Below are 18556 nucleotides of genomic sequence, written 5' to 3'. Positions count from 1 at the left end.
TCCGATACATCCGAAGCACTCCCTATTCCTGATTCTGTAGCTGAAGAATTAGATTCAATTTGGTATTCCGATACCGACACCGAGGATGTTTTGAAAGGAGGTGACAATAACTGTGAAGCATTCGTATTCAAGACACCTGTCAAAAATATCCCTCAGTTCACATACACTCCAACACCTAAATTTATTTTTACTCCGCTGAAAACGAGATATCAACTGAACAACAGTAGTGATAATAGCAAAGAATATAATAAAGAGAATACAGATCCTGATAATTTAGAACAAGAAAAAAAAAGAAAGCAGAAAGATGCGAAATGGGCAAAATATGGAAAATTCAGAAAAAATGCAAAGGGTCACAAAAAAAAACAAGAAAACCAAAGAGTACGATTACAAGTGGAACAATGAAAAATTCAGTTTTAAAGTCGACATACCCGGCAACAATTTCACATTGCCGGAGGTAATGAAGTCACCTATGGAATATTTCAAAATGTTCTTCTCTGATGACCTACAATTATGTATTGAGAACACAAATCTATACTCAGTACAAGTGACGGGAAAATCCATAAATGTGACTGGGGATGAAATACGTGACTTCATAACCATTCATATTTATATGAGTATAGTCAAAATACCTGGATTACTGGAGTCAAAAATTTCGGTACCCAGAAATTCTAGAATAAATGCCTCTGAAACGATATCAGCAGATAAGGAGATGCATTCATTTTGTCAATAACAGAAATCAGAATAATGATTCATATTTGAAAGTAAGATCTCTTTTTAATACAGTTAGGAGGAACTTTGTTCAGGTAGAAAATGAGAAAAAGCAAAGTATCGATGAAATGATGGTGCCATACAAAGGAAAGAAAGCTTGATCTGAAAGGCAACATATCGAATCAAATCTGGGTTTGTGTATGATTTCCTCGTGTATGGAGGAAAAGGCACATTTATTCAACATCAAAACTTCAAGGATGAAGAAATGTCAAAGGGATTAGAGGCTAAGGTTGTCATTGGTCTTTGTCAGTCCATACGAAATGCACCGTGCACCACAATATATTTTGATAATTTTTTTGCATGCCTTGATTTGGTCTATGTATTGCGCAACAACTGTGGGATTTTGTCATTGGGAACTATAAGAACAAACAGATTGAAGAATTGCACCCTAGAGAATGACAAAACATTAGGAAAAAGAGGACGAAGTGCTTTTTGTCACAAAACTGATAATGAGAAAAAAATCACATGCGTCAAGTGGTATGACAATAAAGCTGTTACCCTAGTCAGTACCTATATATTTTCTGAACTAATGAGCGCTATAAAAAGGTATGACAAAAACAGAAAGGAGAAAGTTGATGTCCCGTGTCCAAGTATTATAAAGTATTATAATGCTCACATGGGTGGAGGAGATTTTATGGATATGCTAATATCCCTCTATCGAATGAAAACTCGCCGTTGGTATCTGTCTATATTTGCTCAAATGATAGATATATGCTTGAATAACGCATGTCTATTGTACCGCAGACATCGACAGTTGTTGACTACTGAAGAAAAAGAACTGAGTTTGAAAGAGTACAGATACTTTGTTGCTCAGGAGCTGGTAATGAAGGATAGAACGAAAAGAAAAAGAACATCTAGCGAATAAGGCAAACCTGTGAAACAAATCAAAAGAGCAGTAATTCCGAGGCCTACAAGTGACGTGAGATAAGATCAAGATAAGATCAAGATGATCAAGATAAGATTGATCACTTTCCCATATATATCACTAAGGGTCGTTGTCGGCTATGCAAAACAGGAAAAACTCACTGAATCTGCTCAAAATGTGAAACACGACTGTGTTTAGTCAAAACTAGGAATTGTTTCTACTCATTTTATGAAAATAACGACTGAAAGTGTTTTTAATGTTTTAGTCCAATTGCTGCATTCATTTCATTATCCCAAATTTCAATTCTTTGAGTTGACCCGTTCAAAAAATAAAAGGGGGGGAGCACTAAAGAAATGCACTGTATAGTTTGAGGTAGTATAAATATGTGGTATATGTTTTATTAAAGCTCAATGTCTTTTGTCGTTTTATATTCTAAATCAACCCCTTTAAAGCGTTAAATTAATCCATTTTAAGCCATTCTTAGTTGCAATTTGTATTTCCGTACCTCATTTGATTTCATTTTAATTATAATTCAACATTGTGATTTATACTTTGAATGAGCTTACCCGTAAATAAATAAATAAATAAATATTAATGGGTGTTATTTTTATAAGTGTATTTATTGTATGTCGATAAATTGGTCACTGACAGATCTACAGGGTGTCCTTAACCTCTGACAAAATTCGAAATCTCCTTTATCTCAACACTTACAGGAGAAAGTTACTATGATGAATTTTAGGCACAACTAAGATCATATGTCATTATGTGGTGACATATTTTTTCTTAAGGAACGCCCTACATTTAATTGCATTTATAGAATATACATAAAATTATAAAAACAATGTAAGAATAAAGTTACATTAAAATCAATAAAAATTATGATGAATCCTAAAAAATTGTTTATTATAATCACTAAATAACATTTCAAAAGTTTTAATTTTTTTCTTAGAAGATGAAGAAAAGTCACTATCGTCGCTTGAATCATCTCCTAACTTTATTATGACAGGATGAAAGTCTTCAAAAGCGTCGATCTGTACTTCGTGTTCTAAATATTTATCTTCTACTTTAGTAATGTGTTCACACAGTTTTTTCCAAATGTCAGAGTTGATTTTACAAAATTCTGCCTCTACTAATTTTTTTACATCTTTTAGTTTGAATGTGACAATTTCTTGTCTAAAGTTTTTTTTTACAGTTGTCCATATCAGTTCTATGGGGTTTAAATAACAAACTTTCATATGTCTAATAGTTTCTTTAAATGAAAAATGTGGGAAAGTATCTCATTTGAAAACTATGTATCCGATGTTTATTGATACAAAAATCATGATCATGATCAAAAATCATAAATTTAATCTAAGAATATTAATTGAGAACAGCACCATTACATTTACATTGAAATTCCCGGTTCTATAATCAATTTTTACAAATTATTTGTGATTGGCTATTTATAAAAAAAATATGTTTATTTAATAGTCTATATGAGTTCCAACGAAATCAAATATACATATAACATTAAAAATTGAACAATACCTATCACTAATGAAAGAATAAAATAATTCATTAAAACCAAAAAAAATATCAATTTCAATAAAAATTTAAACGAGAAATTCCGTAAGATTCCAGACGCTGAACTCTACGTAACTCTACGCAACCTTATTTAGATAGGAAAATATCGCTTTTCCTATAGAACAGCAAATAAGGAACTCGCGTTCCCTGGGGTTTCAATACGTCTTCATTGAACGGTCGTCTTGACCGTTCAAGTCGAATTCAAAATCAAAAGCCTTGATAATCTTCGTGCAACGGTAGTTAATGTATTTGAAAAACTTCAGATGCAAAATAAGGATAACGGGAAGTTTGCAGAGCGTAATTTGTTCCCACGCTTCGACTTTCTCGTTTGTTTTCGACGAAGTCTATGTTTATCAAATAGTTATTTAATAAAAATTAAAGATTCACAGAATTGGTTACCCTAAACTCAATAAATATTATTGAAATGTAATTTAAAGTTATTTACCTGTTACTTGCAATGTTTTACTTTTCACCATTAACAAAGTGTCCCATTCACTCTTTCTACTTTTAAAGTAATTATGCACATTTAATATTAGACATTTTTCTCAATCATTTTGAAGTTATAAAATTGGATTATTTACTTATAACTCCACTCACGACTTGACTTATAACTTAATACCTGACTCAAGACTATTTACTTGTGGCTGTTACGCTACTAACTATACGAAATATGACTCAAATGGGCGGAGCCTTTTAACACAACGATTTTACTTTTCTGCGCTGACTCATTTTAGTTGGCGTCGACTATATGTTTATAAAAAAAGTTCCTATAATTTACTTCATTCATAGGCAGAAAATAACAAGTTACTGTCTAATGAGACATTACGAAAGTTTTTCAGTTTTGCCGTGTACATGCTCGTTCATAAACACAATTGTGTTGAAACACATATGTGGGCAGATGCGGAAATTCATTCCAAGCGAAAGTTTCACAGTTGCAGAGGCGAAGACAAGTTTCCTTTACAACCTTGATATATACATATTTTACTTACCTAAAGGGTGCTCACATCTACAAGGATCAGTAAAAGTGGGATTCTGTTGATTGCTATCTACTCTTTTCCATCCAATGCAGTCACATTTTTCAGCCTTCAATGAGATATATAAAATGTTAGAGACATTGAAGTTCCATATTCACCCTCTATCCAAAACATCTATTGGAACAGTAGTTAATAAACAGGAGTCATAAGGACTCCTGTTTATTGATACTTGGAAAGTTGTGAGCTTTCATCAATTGCAAGAAAAGTTTGAATTACGAAGACAATGGTTAGATGAAATGGAAGAGAAGCAATTGTTCTGTACTAATCAATAAAAATAAAATTTTTGATTTAATTATATTGCTGGAATATTAAATGAATATTACTGGAGTTTTTCCCAACACCAAATCGTTATTTTTAACACTTCGACACGTGTTTCGATCACCAAGTGATCATTTTCAAAGAGGAAGATTAAAACTAAGAACTAGACGAAATCCATCTTAATTTCGTTCAGGTTTGGAGACCAGCTCCCCTACCCTTTTGGCTGATCATTGGCCTTGAGAGGGGCCAATAACTAAGAACTAGTGCGAGCTAATCCTATTTATGCTATAAAGGTCACCCATACAGGTAAACCATCCAGGCGTACCAACCATACAGGTATACCAACCTAAATTAATTTTACAATTTTGCCTTATCTATTATTTTACAATATATGTTTATATAAAACAATTTTCAGCTATATAAAGATTAATTTCACAATATTGCCTATCCAAATTTATTTTTGCAATGTGTCCTTATGTAGTAATCAGTAAACCCAACATCATTTTATTTTATTTTAACAAGATATTTAGTATGCTCCTTGGTATAGGTCCGTCATCGTTATTCATAATATTATTGTGTTTACTTATTTCTACACTCTCATAGGCATCTAGTTGCCTGTTTTTGTTAACTTGTCTAACTAATCTTAATGAACTGAAGTCTATGTAATGGTTTTGTTGCAAAATATGATGGGCGACTAATGATTTTTCAGGTCTTCCATATTTTAAGTGTGCTATGTGTTCCTTATATCTTACTCTAATAGATCCTTTTGTCTGTCCATAATATTTTGCATCGTAGTCCTTAGATTCAATTTCGTAAATTCCAGACTTTTCCGAATTCTCGACTTTGTCTTTTGGACTTCCCAAAAGGCTCTGTAGTGTATGACTTGTTTTAAAAACCACCTTCATACCTAGTTCCTTGAAAATCTTTCCAAAGTTCCCCGTATATTGGTGGTATGAAACTGAGATGTATTTATTGAGAAGAAGAATGAACGAAATCTCGACTTTCAGAAAGTACAAAAATCAAGCTAAATACATCTCAGTTCCATACCACCAATATACGAGGAACTTTGGAAATATTTTCAAGGAACTAGGAATGAAGGTGGTTTTTAAAACAAGTCATACACTACAGAGCCTTTTGGGAAGTCCAAAAGACAAAGTCGAGAATTCGGAAAAGTCTGGAATTTACGAAATTGAATGTAAGGACTGCGATGCAAAATATTATGGACAGACAAAAAAATCTATTAAAGTAAGATATAAGGAACACATAGCACATTTAAAATATGGAAGACCTGAAAAATCAGCAGTCGCCCATCATATTTTGCAACAAAACCATTCCATAGACTTCAGCTCATTAAGATTAGTTAGACAAGTTAACAACAACAGGCAACTAGATGCCTATGAGAGTGTAGAAATATGTGAACATAATAATATTATGAATAACGATGACGGACCTATACCAAAGAGCATACTATATAGCTTGTTAAAATAAAATAAAATAATGTTGTTGGGTTTACTGATTACTACATAAGGACACATTGCAAAAATAAATTTGGATAGGCAATATTGTGAAATTAATTTTATATAGCTGAAAATTGTTTTATATAAACTTATATTGTAAAATAATAGATAATCAAAATTGTAAAATTAATTTAGGTTGGTATACTTGTATGGTTGGTACGCCTGGATGGTTTACCTGTATGGGTTACCTTTATAGCATAAATAGAATTAGCTCGCACTAGTTCTTAGTTTTAATCTTCCTCTTTGAAGATGATCACTTGGTGATCGAAACACGTGTTGAGGTGTTAAAAATTAACGATTTGGTGTTGGGAAAAAACTCCAGTAATATTCATCACTCCATCAAAGGTTCCAAACAGTGCATCATAAGTATATTGCTAGAGCCAACAATAAAGTATGTCACATCAAGCATCAATTAGAAGTTTGAAATAAAGTAGTGAAGTTATCAAAATATTTGTTTGAAGGTATGTGTCACATCAAGCGTCCATTAGAGGTTTGAAATGAAGTAGTGAAGTTATCAAAATATTTGTCTGAAGGTGGTTGACAATGTTTCATGGTGCATTTCATTGGTTGGGACTTCCATTGTCTAATATGATATAGATAGATATGCTTTATTAGTTCTTTGTAATAAAACACCTTTTCAGGTATAGAACATGTCAATTACAGTAAACATTACAGAAGTAGTAGAAAATAATGAGGCAATATCATTAATATTGGTTAAGAATATAAATGGCCACAGATGTATGAATAACAAGGTTATCACAGTCAATATACTTAAAGTAATATTATTATATTAGATACAGAACACGAACATATACATCTATATGTAGGGTTCAAAAGAGACTAAACTACATCACAATGCAGAATGATACGACATGAAATATTCAACGCATACAACATCAGTTTAAATTATCATTGAAGAATTCTTCCAGCGAATAATAAGCTTTGGAGAGAAGCAAAGTTGTCAATTTATTTTTCATGATCATAGAAGACAAATTTCTGAGAGATTCAGGTATCTTGTTATAAATATTAATGATTGAAAAAGGTACCTATATTTTTTTAAAGATAGGTCAAATGTGTCTTTATATTCAAAAAGTTATTTTTGTTTGGTGTGTTGTGGGTATGGTTCCTATCATGAGTCAAAAAAAAAGATATATGTTTTTTGACAAATACCACAGATTCATAAATATAGAGACCTGTTAGTGTAAATATTTTTTCTCTATGAATATTTTTTTACAGCTTTCTCTCTGAGAAAGGTCGAATATTTTTCTGAGACACCGTTTTTGCAATATGAATATTTTTTGTGTATAATGCCATATGTGATGTGACTCTGAATATAACCATTATATGCTAACATCGCATCCTCAGTGGATATATTTAATGTAATTATTTTCAGGGCATAGCAATACCTTGACATTTGTGTTGCCTCTTTATATATGTGGCTCTTCCAGTCCAGCTTTGAGTCAATTATAATTCTAAGAAAGGAAAGTTGAGTCACTGGTTCTAAAATAGTTACACCATCACTAAAAGAATTATTTGTGCCGTTTTGGGTAAAAGATATGATATGTGTGTAGTTTTTATTCAGTTTGAAAGAAAGGAAAGTTGAGTCAATGGTTCTAAAATAGTTACACCATCACTAAAAGAATTATTTGTGCCGTTTTGGTGTGTAGTTTTTATTCAGTTTGAGATTGTGTGATGTAGAGTACTCCTCCAGAATCTTTAGCTTGAAAAATATATTTGTCTGTAGGTAATGAGTGATTTTTTGCTGGTATCTTTTTGGAAACATTGTTTTTGACAGATCACGCGTGAATCGTGTCTTGTGTCAAACTTGTTCAGTTTAGTCTATAATTTAACCATGAATCGACTTACGAATGAACAACGCTTGCAAATTATTGAATTTTATAATCAAATTTCATGTTCGGTGAAGGGCAGTTTCGTCGGCCTACTGAAGGAGCTATTCGGAAGATTGTGACTAAATTTCGAACCCAGTTTTCATTATTGGACATTAAACCACCACCATGCATACGCTTAGAGTGAGGACCGAAGAAATTATTGCGGCTGTATCCGCCAGTGTTCATGATGACCGTGAAATGTCGATTTGCCGCCGTTCGCAGCAATTGGGCCTCTAATACTTCACTACGTGGAAAATTTTGCGAAAGGATTTGGGTGTTAAAAACCTTATAAGATACAGCTGGTGCAAGAATTGAAGCCACACGACCTCCCAAATGCCTAAGATTTGGTGAATGGGCGCTGGCAAAGTTGGAGGATGATCCACATTTTTATCGAAAAATTGTGTTCAGCGACGAGGCTCATTTCTGGTTGAATGGATACGTTAACAAGCAAAATTGCCGCATTTGGAGTGAAGACCAGCCACAAAAGTCACTGTTTGGTGTGGATTATAGGTCGGTGGCATCATCGGACCGTACTTCTTCAAAGACGACAATGGTCGAAACGTTACTGTGAATGGCGCTACCGTGTGATGATTGACGACTTTTTATTGACCAAAATGGAAGAATTGGACATACCTGACATGTGGTTTCAACAAGACGGTGCCACATGCCACACGGCACGCGAAACAATGGCCCAATTAAGAGCCGCCTTCAGTGAACAGTTTATCTCACGTTTGAGGCCCGTCAATTGGCCGCCTAGATCGTATGATTTAACGCCTTTGAATTATTTCTTGTTGGGTCATGTTAAGGCTCACGTCTACAGGGATAAATAAACCAGCAACGACTGACGCTCTGGAAGCCAACATTGAAGTATTTATACGTGAAATACCGGTCGATATATTAGAGAGAGTGTGCCAAAATTGGACCTTACGCATGAGCCATCTAAAGCGGAGCAGCGGACAACATTTGCATGAAATCATCTTCAAACGTTAAATTATATTGTTTGTTCTATCGATTACAATAAAGATTTCATCAATTTTTTCAAATTTTTTGTATTGTTTTGAAAATCAAATCCTATACCTCTCAAAAAATCACCCTTGTAATCGGTTGAACTGAAAACCAAAGAACAGTCATCGGCATACTGAACCATGTATTCATCAACAACTTCAGGCACATTGTTAGTGTAAAGAATGTATAGTAGTGGGTCCAACACTGACCTCTGGTGTACAACTCTTACAATATGTAGCATTTCTCATTTCATTAGATTTCCATCAGTATCCCTTTCAGTAACATGTCTATTTTTCAAATAGGACGTAATTAGTTCGAGTGGCAGCCCCCTGATACCGTAGAACGACAATTTTGTTATCAGTAGTCTATGGTCAACACTGTCAAAAGCTTTGGACAAATCTAGATTGACAGCTGTTGTAGTCTTATTACTATTGATAGATTCAATTACCTTACATAGAGCTTGATAGTTAGCTCGAGTAGTCGATTTATTCCTTCCAAATCCATTCTGCATATCACTTAGATTATTATTATTCTCTAGATACGTGATCAGTCTATTGTATATTATTTTTTCCAATGATTTTACTAACATTTGACAATATTGCAATAGGCCTATAGTTAATTATTCCATGTTTATTTCCCTTTTTGAAAATAGCTTTGACATGCACAATTTTAAGATTGTCAGGAAAAATACCTGTCAAAAATGATAAGTTGATTATATGTGCAATAGGTTCACATATCTCATATGCTACATATTTCAGTAATTTAGTTGGTATTTCATCTTCACCTACTGTTTTACTTTTTTTTAACTTCAGAATAGTATCATGAACTTCTTTTGAATCTGTTGTGAGGAAGAATATGCTTTTATCAAAAGATGGAGGCTCCAAATACTTATTGCTCTTATTTACACTATTCAAAGCTGTGCAGTTATTAATAAAGTACTGATTAACCTCATTTAGAGCTAGTGTTTTATTAGTTTCATCTGGAGAAATGTTTTCCGATACTAACATAGGTGTCTTAGTGTCCGAACCAGTAATAGATATGACCAGATTCCATACTGCCTTGGACTTATTAGTGGACGTATGAATGTAATTTTTATTACAGGGTTGTTTGGCTTCTCTTAGCTAATTTTTTGAAAATATTGCTATATCTTTGGTATGTATCATTAAATATACCTGTTTGCTTGATGTCTTTATTCCTATGGTAATTAGTTGTCTGAGGACTCCATTGAAATAATTATAAGCTTCATTTGGATCTTCATAGGAATAAAGTTGATACATGTTGATATTTCTTAATTCATTTTTCAATTGATCAAGCTTAGCATCTGAGAATACTCTTTCCTTATTTTTTGTATTTGTTTTTTTAGTTTCAATTTTTCCTGACCTTTCAATTTTGAGCATTTGAGTCTCATGATCGGATAATGCAGAGATAATAACTTCTCTAGGATGATCGTTTTCAAAGTTTGAAAAAATATTATCCAGTAGTGTTATTCTTGTCTGTTCATTTGTTTGTGCAGATTATATGTTAATAAGAGGTGCAGAAAAGACTGAGTGGTTGCATTATTTGTATTCATAAGATTGATATTGAAATCACCACATAGTAATGTATCATATTTTCTGAATTTATTTTGTACAAAATCAAGTATTTCACTGAGAACTTGTAGGAATATATCTAATATATCTAAATTGATTTGAAATCCCTGAAAGAATTTATAAAAAATTTAAAAGATTAGCTGAAAAATAACAATTATATTAATAAAAAAAAAATTACAATGAAATAAAATACAAGCAATAATCATAAAATCAAAAAGTTGAACTAATAACACGAGATGAAAATTAAAAATTATTAACAATAAATGAAAATTAAAAATTAACAGATTCCAGGCCAAGTTACTTCATGACGTTTCGATTGTTAGTATCCACAATCGTCTTCAGTTGATAACTGGATTTATTCCTCTGAGATCTGACTATTTATAGGTCATTCGATTGATTTCACGTATCCCCTCTTCCCTCTCGCCGCTTAATCGGAGAGTTGGTGGTGTTTCGCTTGATTATAGGTTGTTGCGTATCTCTACGCTAGCTTGGCTAAATGCATTGTCGGACAACATATATGAGCATTTTTTGAATTTTCTCCTAAACCAGTGTTCCTCCTTGTGGATGATTTTAGCTTGAGCCCACTTGATATTATGTTGATGAGTTCAAACATGCTCTGCTATTCCTGCTATTCTGGTTATAGCCAACATATATATGTAGTAGTTTAAAACTCTGGTCATTGAAGAAGCCCACAAGAAGCTTGGAGTCTGGTTGAGATACTTTGACGACACCTTCATAATATGGAATCATGGGAATGCAGAACTAGACACCTTCCTGAAGCACATCAACAACGTAAGTCCTTCCATCACTTTCACTATGGAGAAGGAAGTCCATAACAAATTGTCATTCTTAGAAGTATTGGTGAAGAGGACCGACACTAAATGGGAAACATATGTATACCGAAAACCCACTCACACGGGACAGTATCTGAATCAAGAATCCAACCACCATCAATCGATTAAGAGAGGAATCATCAAGACTCTAGTAGGCCGTGCCTTCGGGTTTTGTAATACAAAGGAAGGTCTCGAAAAGGAACTAGGCATCATCAAAAATGGCCTTCAACGGAATGATTACTTCAAAGTTATGGTGGAAGAGACTTTGGCTAGAAGACAGCGAGAGCCTCACAGGGAAGAGAAGCCGCCACAACCATTACTTGTGCTTGCCTACATCAGAGGATTGTCGGAAAGTATAAAAAGAATCGTGTCCAAGTATAACATCAGAATCTGCTTCAGATCTGGGAACACTATCTGAGATCATACACACAGAGGTTTAGGAGAAAATTCAAAGAAGCCGCATATATGTTGTCCAACAACGCTTTTAGCCAAGCTAGCGAAGAGATACGCAACATATGGAAATCTCTGATCAGGCGGAACCCGACCAACTCTCGCCAAACGGTCAGTTCCATTAAAACCGATGAAGCGGAGAGAGAAAAAGGTGGATAGATGAAAGCACTCGAATGACCTATAAAGTCAGATCTGTGAGGAATAAGTCCAGTTATCACCCGAAGACGATTGTGGATACTAAAAATCGAAACGTCTTGAAGTAACTTGGTTTGGAATCTTTTGATTTTTAAGTATCATTTCTTGTTAATAATTTTTTAATTTTCATCTCGTGTTGATAGTTCTTTGTTTTCATTGTTTGGTTGTTGCTTGTATTTTATTCCATTGTAATTTCAGTTTTTTTTGCTTAATATAATTGTTATGTTTCAGCAAATCATTTCAATTTTTATAGATTCTTTCAGGGATTTCAAATCAATTTATATCATATTAGACAATAGAAGTTATCAAAATTTTTTGTATAAATGTTTCAGATATCAATGAAATGGGTTTCTTTATATATTCCAATATACAGAGTATCTAGTGAGTATCTAATAGCATATTAAATTTGGGTTTTTTAAATTAGATTATAGATTATAGAAATTAGATATAATGCTTCCCATGTTCGAATTTGTTTAGGAAAGTTCCTTTACAAGTATCAGAAATTGTGGCAAAAAGTCTTAAAATGCTGGGTTTTGTGTTGAGAATTCGAAATATTTATTCACTGCAACGATAAAAATAAAAAAAAACAATAAAAATTAATTGGTGCTCCGGGGCGACTTCATTGATTCCAGTGGCGCATTTGCTTTTTCAGCTGCAGGAAAACCCGGAAAAACCTGCAGCACCACATCATCTGAAGATCTTGGTCTACCAATGTCCTCTTTCTTATGAAACAAAATGTAGGGTGTATCCAGAGGCTCCAATAGATTCAATGCATCGCCAGAACACTTGGTTGAAAATTTCTTCTGATTTTTCAATTGAAACAAAAAATATTTTGTATTGTGCTTTCGTAAGATTCATTCTTGAATATTATTCAGTTATGTGGGACCCATACTATAATGTAAATATCGATTTGATTGAGAATATTTAAATGAAATTCTAAAGAATTGTGCTTTTCATTTTGGTATTCAACGAAATGAATATGAGTATAGTCAACTCTTAACCAAGTTAAATATAAAATCATTGGAAGAATTCGAATTGGAGAATTTCTGTGAACTTGAGTGTCTTCTTCAAATTAATAAATACTGAGATAATCTGTCCAGAACTACTTCAACTAATAACTTTCCATATTAAACAAAAAGATACGAGAAATCCTAACATTTTTCATATACATTTTTTCGATACCAATTATGCTTTGAACAGTCTGATGCTTCGTATTTTGAAGCTGGGAAATCAATATCAAAATAACTTAGATCTGTTCAATGTATCACTTCAGGTGTTTAAAAATCAATTGAAAAGGCTATAGCGTTTTCAAAACTTTTCTTACCTTACCATTTTCTTTGTAAGTACCAGATTTGTTCTATCTTTTTTCTTGTAAGAACCAGAATTCTTTCATCTATTAGTAATCTATCTAGACATTCATCTAGACATAAGGATTTATTGACATTTTGTATTTCACTTTGCTAAATGTTTTGTAAAATTGTAAATTGTAATGTAAACATCAGACATGAGCATTCAAAAATACTTTGTAGCTGGTCACACTTTAAATATGTTTTTGTAAATTGGCTTTGCCATTGAATAAATAAATAAATATACTTACTGTTTAGCTACCAATCAGTTCAGAAGTTATTTCAAAGATATTTTTGTTATATCTTTCAATCTGCTTGATATTTACCTATACAATTTTTTAATAAAGATTTTCTAGAAGAAATCTTATCCAGAATGAAACATTCAGTTTTGAACTTGAAAAAAAAACAAGAAAAATTTTATGAAAAGAGAAATGAAAATTTCTATGTTTTTTACCACTTTTATTTGTAACTAACCTTACTGCAGTTTTGTCCTATATGGACATTTTCAAACTAAAACAATAAACTAAGAATGATTCATTACATATTAGCGAACGATACGGAAATTCTGCACTATGTAAGGAAAGGTTGCAAACTCAATTATTTAGAATCCTTGGAAATTCACAAACATAATACGGGTGCAACCTGTTAAATGACCAAATCGATTTAATTTACTCTTCGGTTTTTACATTGGCACATGCACATTGTGAACTGTAAATTCAGGTACTCAATCAAGTACCTGAATAGTATATATTAGCGAATGTAATGAATCATTCTTAGTTTATTGTTTAAGTTTGAAAATGTCCATATAGGACGAAACGGCAGTAACGTTAGTTACAAATAAAAGTGGTGAAAAACACAGAAATTTTCATTTATCTCTTCATCATGATCTCCTACCACATAGTAACGGCTACATCCATCAATTTAAAGAAAAATTTGTTTTCAAGTTTCTAATCACTAAGTAATAGAAAAAAGATTGTGGTCAAATTATTATTTGACAATGAATAAACTATATTTTTAAAACTTATCCATAACAAAAAATCAAAACAGACTCTTCAAATCAGTTTTCATTGAATATGGGGGCTGTGAATGGATCAAATTTTTAACGTAACTTTTAGAGTAATTTTAAAAACCGCTCAGTATATATTCATGCAGTCCATACTTTTCAAAGTATTTTTTTGATGAAATCCAAATATGTGAGGCAATATATCTCATTATATTTGAAAAACCCAACTTTGATTTAACCTAAATTTTCTTTATACTCTGTATAATGGAGATTTTTTCATAAAACCTAATGCATTGATATCTAAAACATTTGTATGAAACATTTTTTGATAACTTTACTTCTTCCTTTCAATCTACTTCTATTAGAAGCTTGATGTGACAAAGGCTTGACTTCCCTGATGCTAGTGCATCGGCAGACTTTTGACTGAAGCACTTACAAGCAGCCAGCCTGATGATAAAAATTTTATAGAACACCTAATTTAATTTTCGGTAAGGGATATTTTCCGAAATCCCTCCGCAGAAAAAAAAACAAGCAGGCCATACCAAGTTGTCAAGTCAACTTTTCTTGTTAGTCAAGATCTTGACATTGATTTTCTCATAAGGAATCTTCAGAGACAAAATAGGTGTAAGTATGTATTTTCCTGGTTCGCATTAATAAGTAAATAAAATTGAATGATTATTTTGCTATCTGAAAAACCGAATTTGTGTTTTAGAAGTGAGGAGTACTTTACCTGGCATTTTGAGTACACGGCTAGCTTCAACAATTTTTTATTGTACGGAAATCCAAGTACTGCCTTTTTCTTCTGCTGGATTCTTTGTAGATTATTCAGCCGGGAAGCATACTGATCTGTTTTATTTGGAGATGCAGTACTTTTTTGAGCTTGATTTGGATCATGCGAGGTATTCACAGAAGAAATATCCATCAGGTCGGATTGATCTGACATTTTTCATTAAACAATATTGACACAAATATTCACTTATAGATTTGGTGGCAAGTACCAATATCAATCACAACATAACCTGCAATATAAAATTTATAATTATCTATTTTCAGGAAATAAATAATGTATACCTACTTTCAATACAACTATCCAACAGCTGGAAATCATAATCAAAATATGTATTTGATTTGTATTCCATTAAATAATTTACCATTTACAATACAACAGAAAATGCAAATTCTTCTTCTTCTGCTTATGGTCTCTCTCTCTCTCTCTCTAATCAGTATACTCCCGAATTCTAGATGAGACTTTACAATTCCATTGAATGCAATGAGCATACTTTTAGGATCTGCACCCCACCAGGTTTTGCAGAAACTTTTAATGATGTTTAGTCCTTCTTGTGCTCTCTTGATGATGTAATCAATGTGTAAATCCCATTTTAGATTCTGTGTGAGTATTATTCCCAGATATTTTATTACATTTTTGTTTATTAGTTTTTCTCCTGCGATAGTTACATTCAAAGAAGCTTCCGTTTTTTTATTTGGGTGAAATAGAATAGTTTCGCATTTGGATATTGCTAGTTCAAGTCCATGTACTTCCATCTACTATTTTACTTTGCCCAGGATGTGGTTAATTTTATTTTCAATGTCTTTAGGGCATTGCCCTTTAACTAAAATCACTATATCGTCGGCATATGTTAGAATTTGGCTATTAAGGGGTAGTGTGATGTCGAATATAGATTTAGTATATATATTAAATAAAGTAGGACTAAGTGGAGATCCCTGTGGTAATCCTTTAGTAGCCATCATAGGTCCATTTATTTGTTCATTATTATCCGATACATAGTTATTACTGTTATTCAGTATACCAAAAATAAAGTTAGCTAGATGTATTGGGATTCTATATTGTAATAGGTATTTATATAATTTATATATGTTTACGTTATCGTAACCTCCTTTAATATCCAGAAATACTGCCCCGACAATTTCTTTCATACCGAATGCAACCTGTATGTAGGATACAAGGTAGGTTATACTATCCATTATCCCTTTTCCCTTTCTGAATCCAAACTGAAACATTGATAATATGTTCCCACACAGCACCAGATATTCATGGAATATTCCCTGTATATCATAAAACGAACGTATATATTCCAAATATTCATAGAATATTCTTGGAATATATACATGCCTTTAGAATATTTATAGAATATGCTTGAATGAATATGGCAGATTATTCCCGAAAGAATGTGCATAGAATGTCTATAAATGGATTATTCTCCCTTGAATATTCTAAGAATATTGTCGATCGAATATATCATATGGTATATTCTTAGAATATATCCCCACGGTATATTTTGGAATATTCTATACAATGGAATTTTGAATTATCTCATAATAACGTATTCAAATAATTCAATATTATTAAAAACAAAAATATTTGAAGATCTTAATCGAATGCATAACCTAATGTATATAACCCTGATAGTGTTAACCAGTTTTTGAACTCAACGCGAAGATTCTGGATGAATTGCTCCAACAGCAACTGTTGGAAACGATAAAAAAAAATTGAAAGGGCCAATAAATGAACCAATTGCATCAATAAATTGGTTAATTCTCATCCTATTTGTCTTTTTGTATTTGAAATTATTTAATTACAAAGCGAAAAATCCTGGAAACAGAGAAATGGGGAAGTGAAGAATTGGAGTAAACGTTTCTCATTGGTCAATTGAAGTGTAGCTCGCGACAGTCGAATAAGCTCTGTGAAAGCGGCTGCCCCTTAATGCTTGGTACCTTTGCGTTAAATTCGACATTTGATTCAACATGGCGGTTGACGTGGCAGGTTCGCGTGTGTAATGCATGGTGTGTTGGTGTTATTATCAAAGTATAATTCTGTCACGTTCAGTGTACCATTTATAATTTGGGGTTGTCCAATTTGCAGGACAGCGAATAGTTTGATTTTGGATCTTCAAACAGGAGAGTTGCATATATTCAGTCTTTGAGAAAAGTAAGTAAAATGCAATAGTATCGATAGTAAAGTCATGGTGATTAGGTTCGAGGAGAGTTGGTGAGTGGGATTTGTTAGTTTGACTAAGTACATGTTTGAACTAGAGTGATTTCAGTTGTGTATCTTCAATAGAGAAAAGTAAGTGAATGACACATTCTTTTATATCATTTGTTTTCATAATTTTTATCACTCGTTTTCAAGATAGTATCAATCTGCCCAAAAGGAAACAGAGTGGTACCTGGTACAGGCAGGTGCGCCAAGGAACTGAAAACGTAATGAGTAGTTTTCAACAAGACAATGCAAGTTGCTCTCCAAGTCATAAAATGTTGTAAATGTTCATGAGTAACCTATGCGAAAAATATCTATTTGATTTTTATTCCAGTTTTATTGTGCCACTTTCAAATAGTGATAATGAACGTTAATGTACATTTTGTTCCAGTTATTACTATTGAAACACTGGCTGATGCATTGTTGGACAAATATAAGAAAAACTATTCTGGTGAGCAAAGTTTGGATAACTTAGAGTAAGTGAAATTCATTGAAGAACCCATCATACCACTCATTTTAAAGACTTCATTTGTGGGTTTATTTTTGTAAGTGAGAAACCTAACCTAACCTATTTCTTGATGTAATACATTTTTTCTTTTTCAATGAAATGATATATTTATTATTTTTTAATTAGTGCTGATGAATTCACAGAGTGGTTATTTTAGTATGTTTTTTAGTACACATTTGTTTGAGAGTAGGAACATCCTAATTTGAATACATTTCTAATATTTGTAATATGACAGTATTCAGGAATATTCTATTCAGAGAATAAATATTTTGAATTAGATTTTTTATTTTTAATATTGGTTGAAACGTCAAATAATTCAGTGTATATTGTTTTTAAAATATATTTGTTTATGAATATTATGTGTTTTATTACTTGTGTGAATCTTGCATTAAAATGCAATATATACATGCCTAATAGCGTTTACTCGTCACATTCTTGGAATATTCCAAATATTCCTAGAATATTCATAAAATATATTTAAAGAATATTCTATGGTGTTTCCCTATTGTATATTCCTACAATAAACTAAGAATATCCTGAATATTTTATGAATATTCCTCGGGTTCTATTCCTGGAATATTCTTAATAGAATATACCTTACATATTCTAAGAATATTATAAATAAGATATTCCGAGAATATTCTCAAGGAATATTCTTAAAATATATCAAAGGTTCGCCAGGAGCACTTCCAAGGAATATTCTCCAGAAGATATATATATATATATATATATATATAT

General features: G+C 32.3%; 1 protein-coding gene across 4 annotated transcripts in view; it reads right to left on the bottom strand.

Annotated features, from left to right (window-relative positions):
- Positions 1-15542, bottom strand: part of Gcn5 (Gcn5 acetyltransferase) — a 144160-nt gene extending 128618 nt beyond the window's left edge. For 3 of the 4 annotated variants that reach the window (XR_012468110.1, XR_012468109.1, XM_074185531.1), the window contains exons 1-3: positions 15391-15542; positions 15046-15334; positions 4186-4279 (exon numbers count right to left, since the gene is read on the bottom strand). Coding sequence is in view for 2 of the 4 variants with exons in the window: in XM_074185531.1 (XP_074041632.1) it covers positions 4186-4279; positions 15046-15258 (307 nt within the window). In the remaining 2 variants the exon portion in view is untranslated. Of the gene's footprint in view, positions 1-4185; positions 4280-9347; positions 9572-15045; positions 15335-15390 lie in introns of those variants that run through there. The other variant, XM_074185532.1, reaches the window with a different exon arrangement.
- Positions 15543-18556: the final 3014 nt, after the last annotated feature.

The sequence above is a fragment of the Leptinotarsa decemlineata genome, unplaced genomic scaffold, assembly GCF_025532065.1.
Source record: "Leptinotarsa decemlineata unplaced genomic scaffold, Ldec_3_MD MMD2_tig00026375_RagTag_RagTag, whole genome shotgun sequence".
NCBI classification, from domain to species: Eukaryota; Metazoa; Arthropoda; class Insecta; order Coleoptera; family Chrysomelidae; genus Leptinotarsa; species Leptinotarsa decemlineata.
Note: the sequence above shows the minus strand (reverse complement) of the source record. Positions and strands in the feature narration are given on the sequence as shown.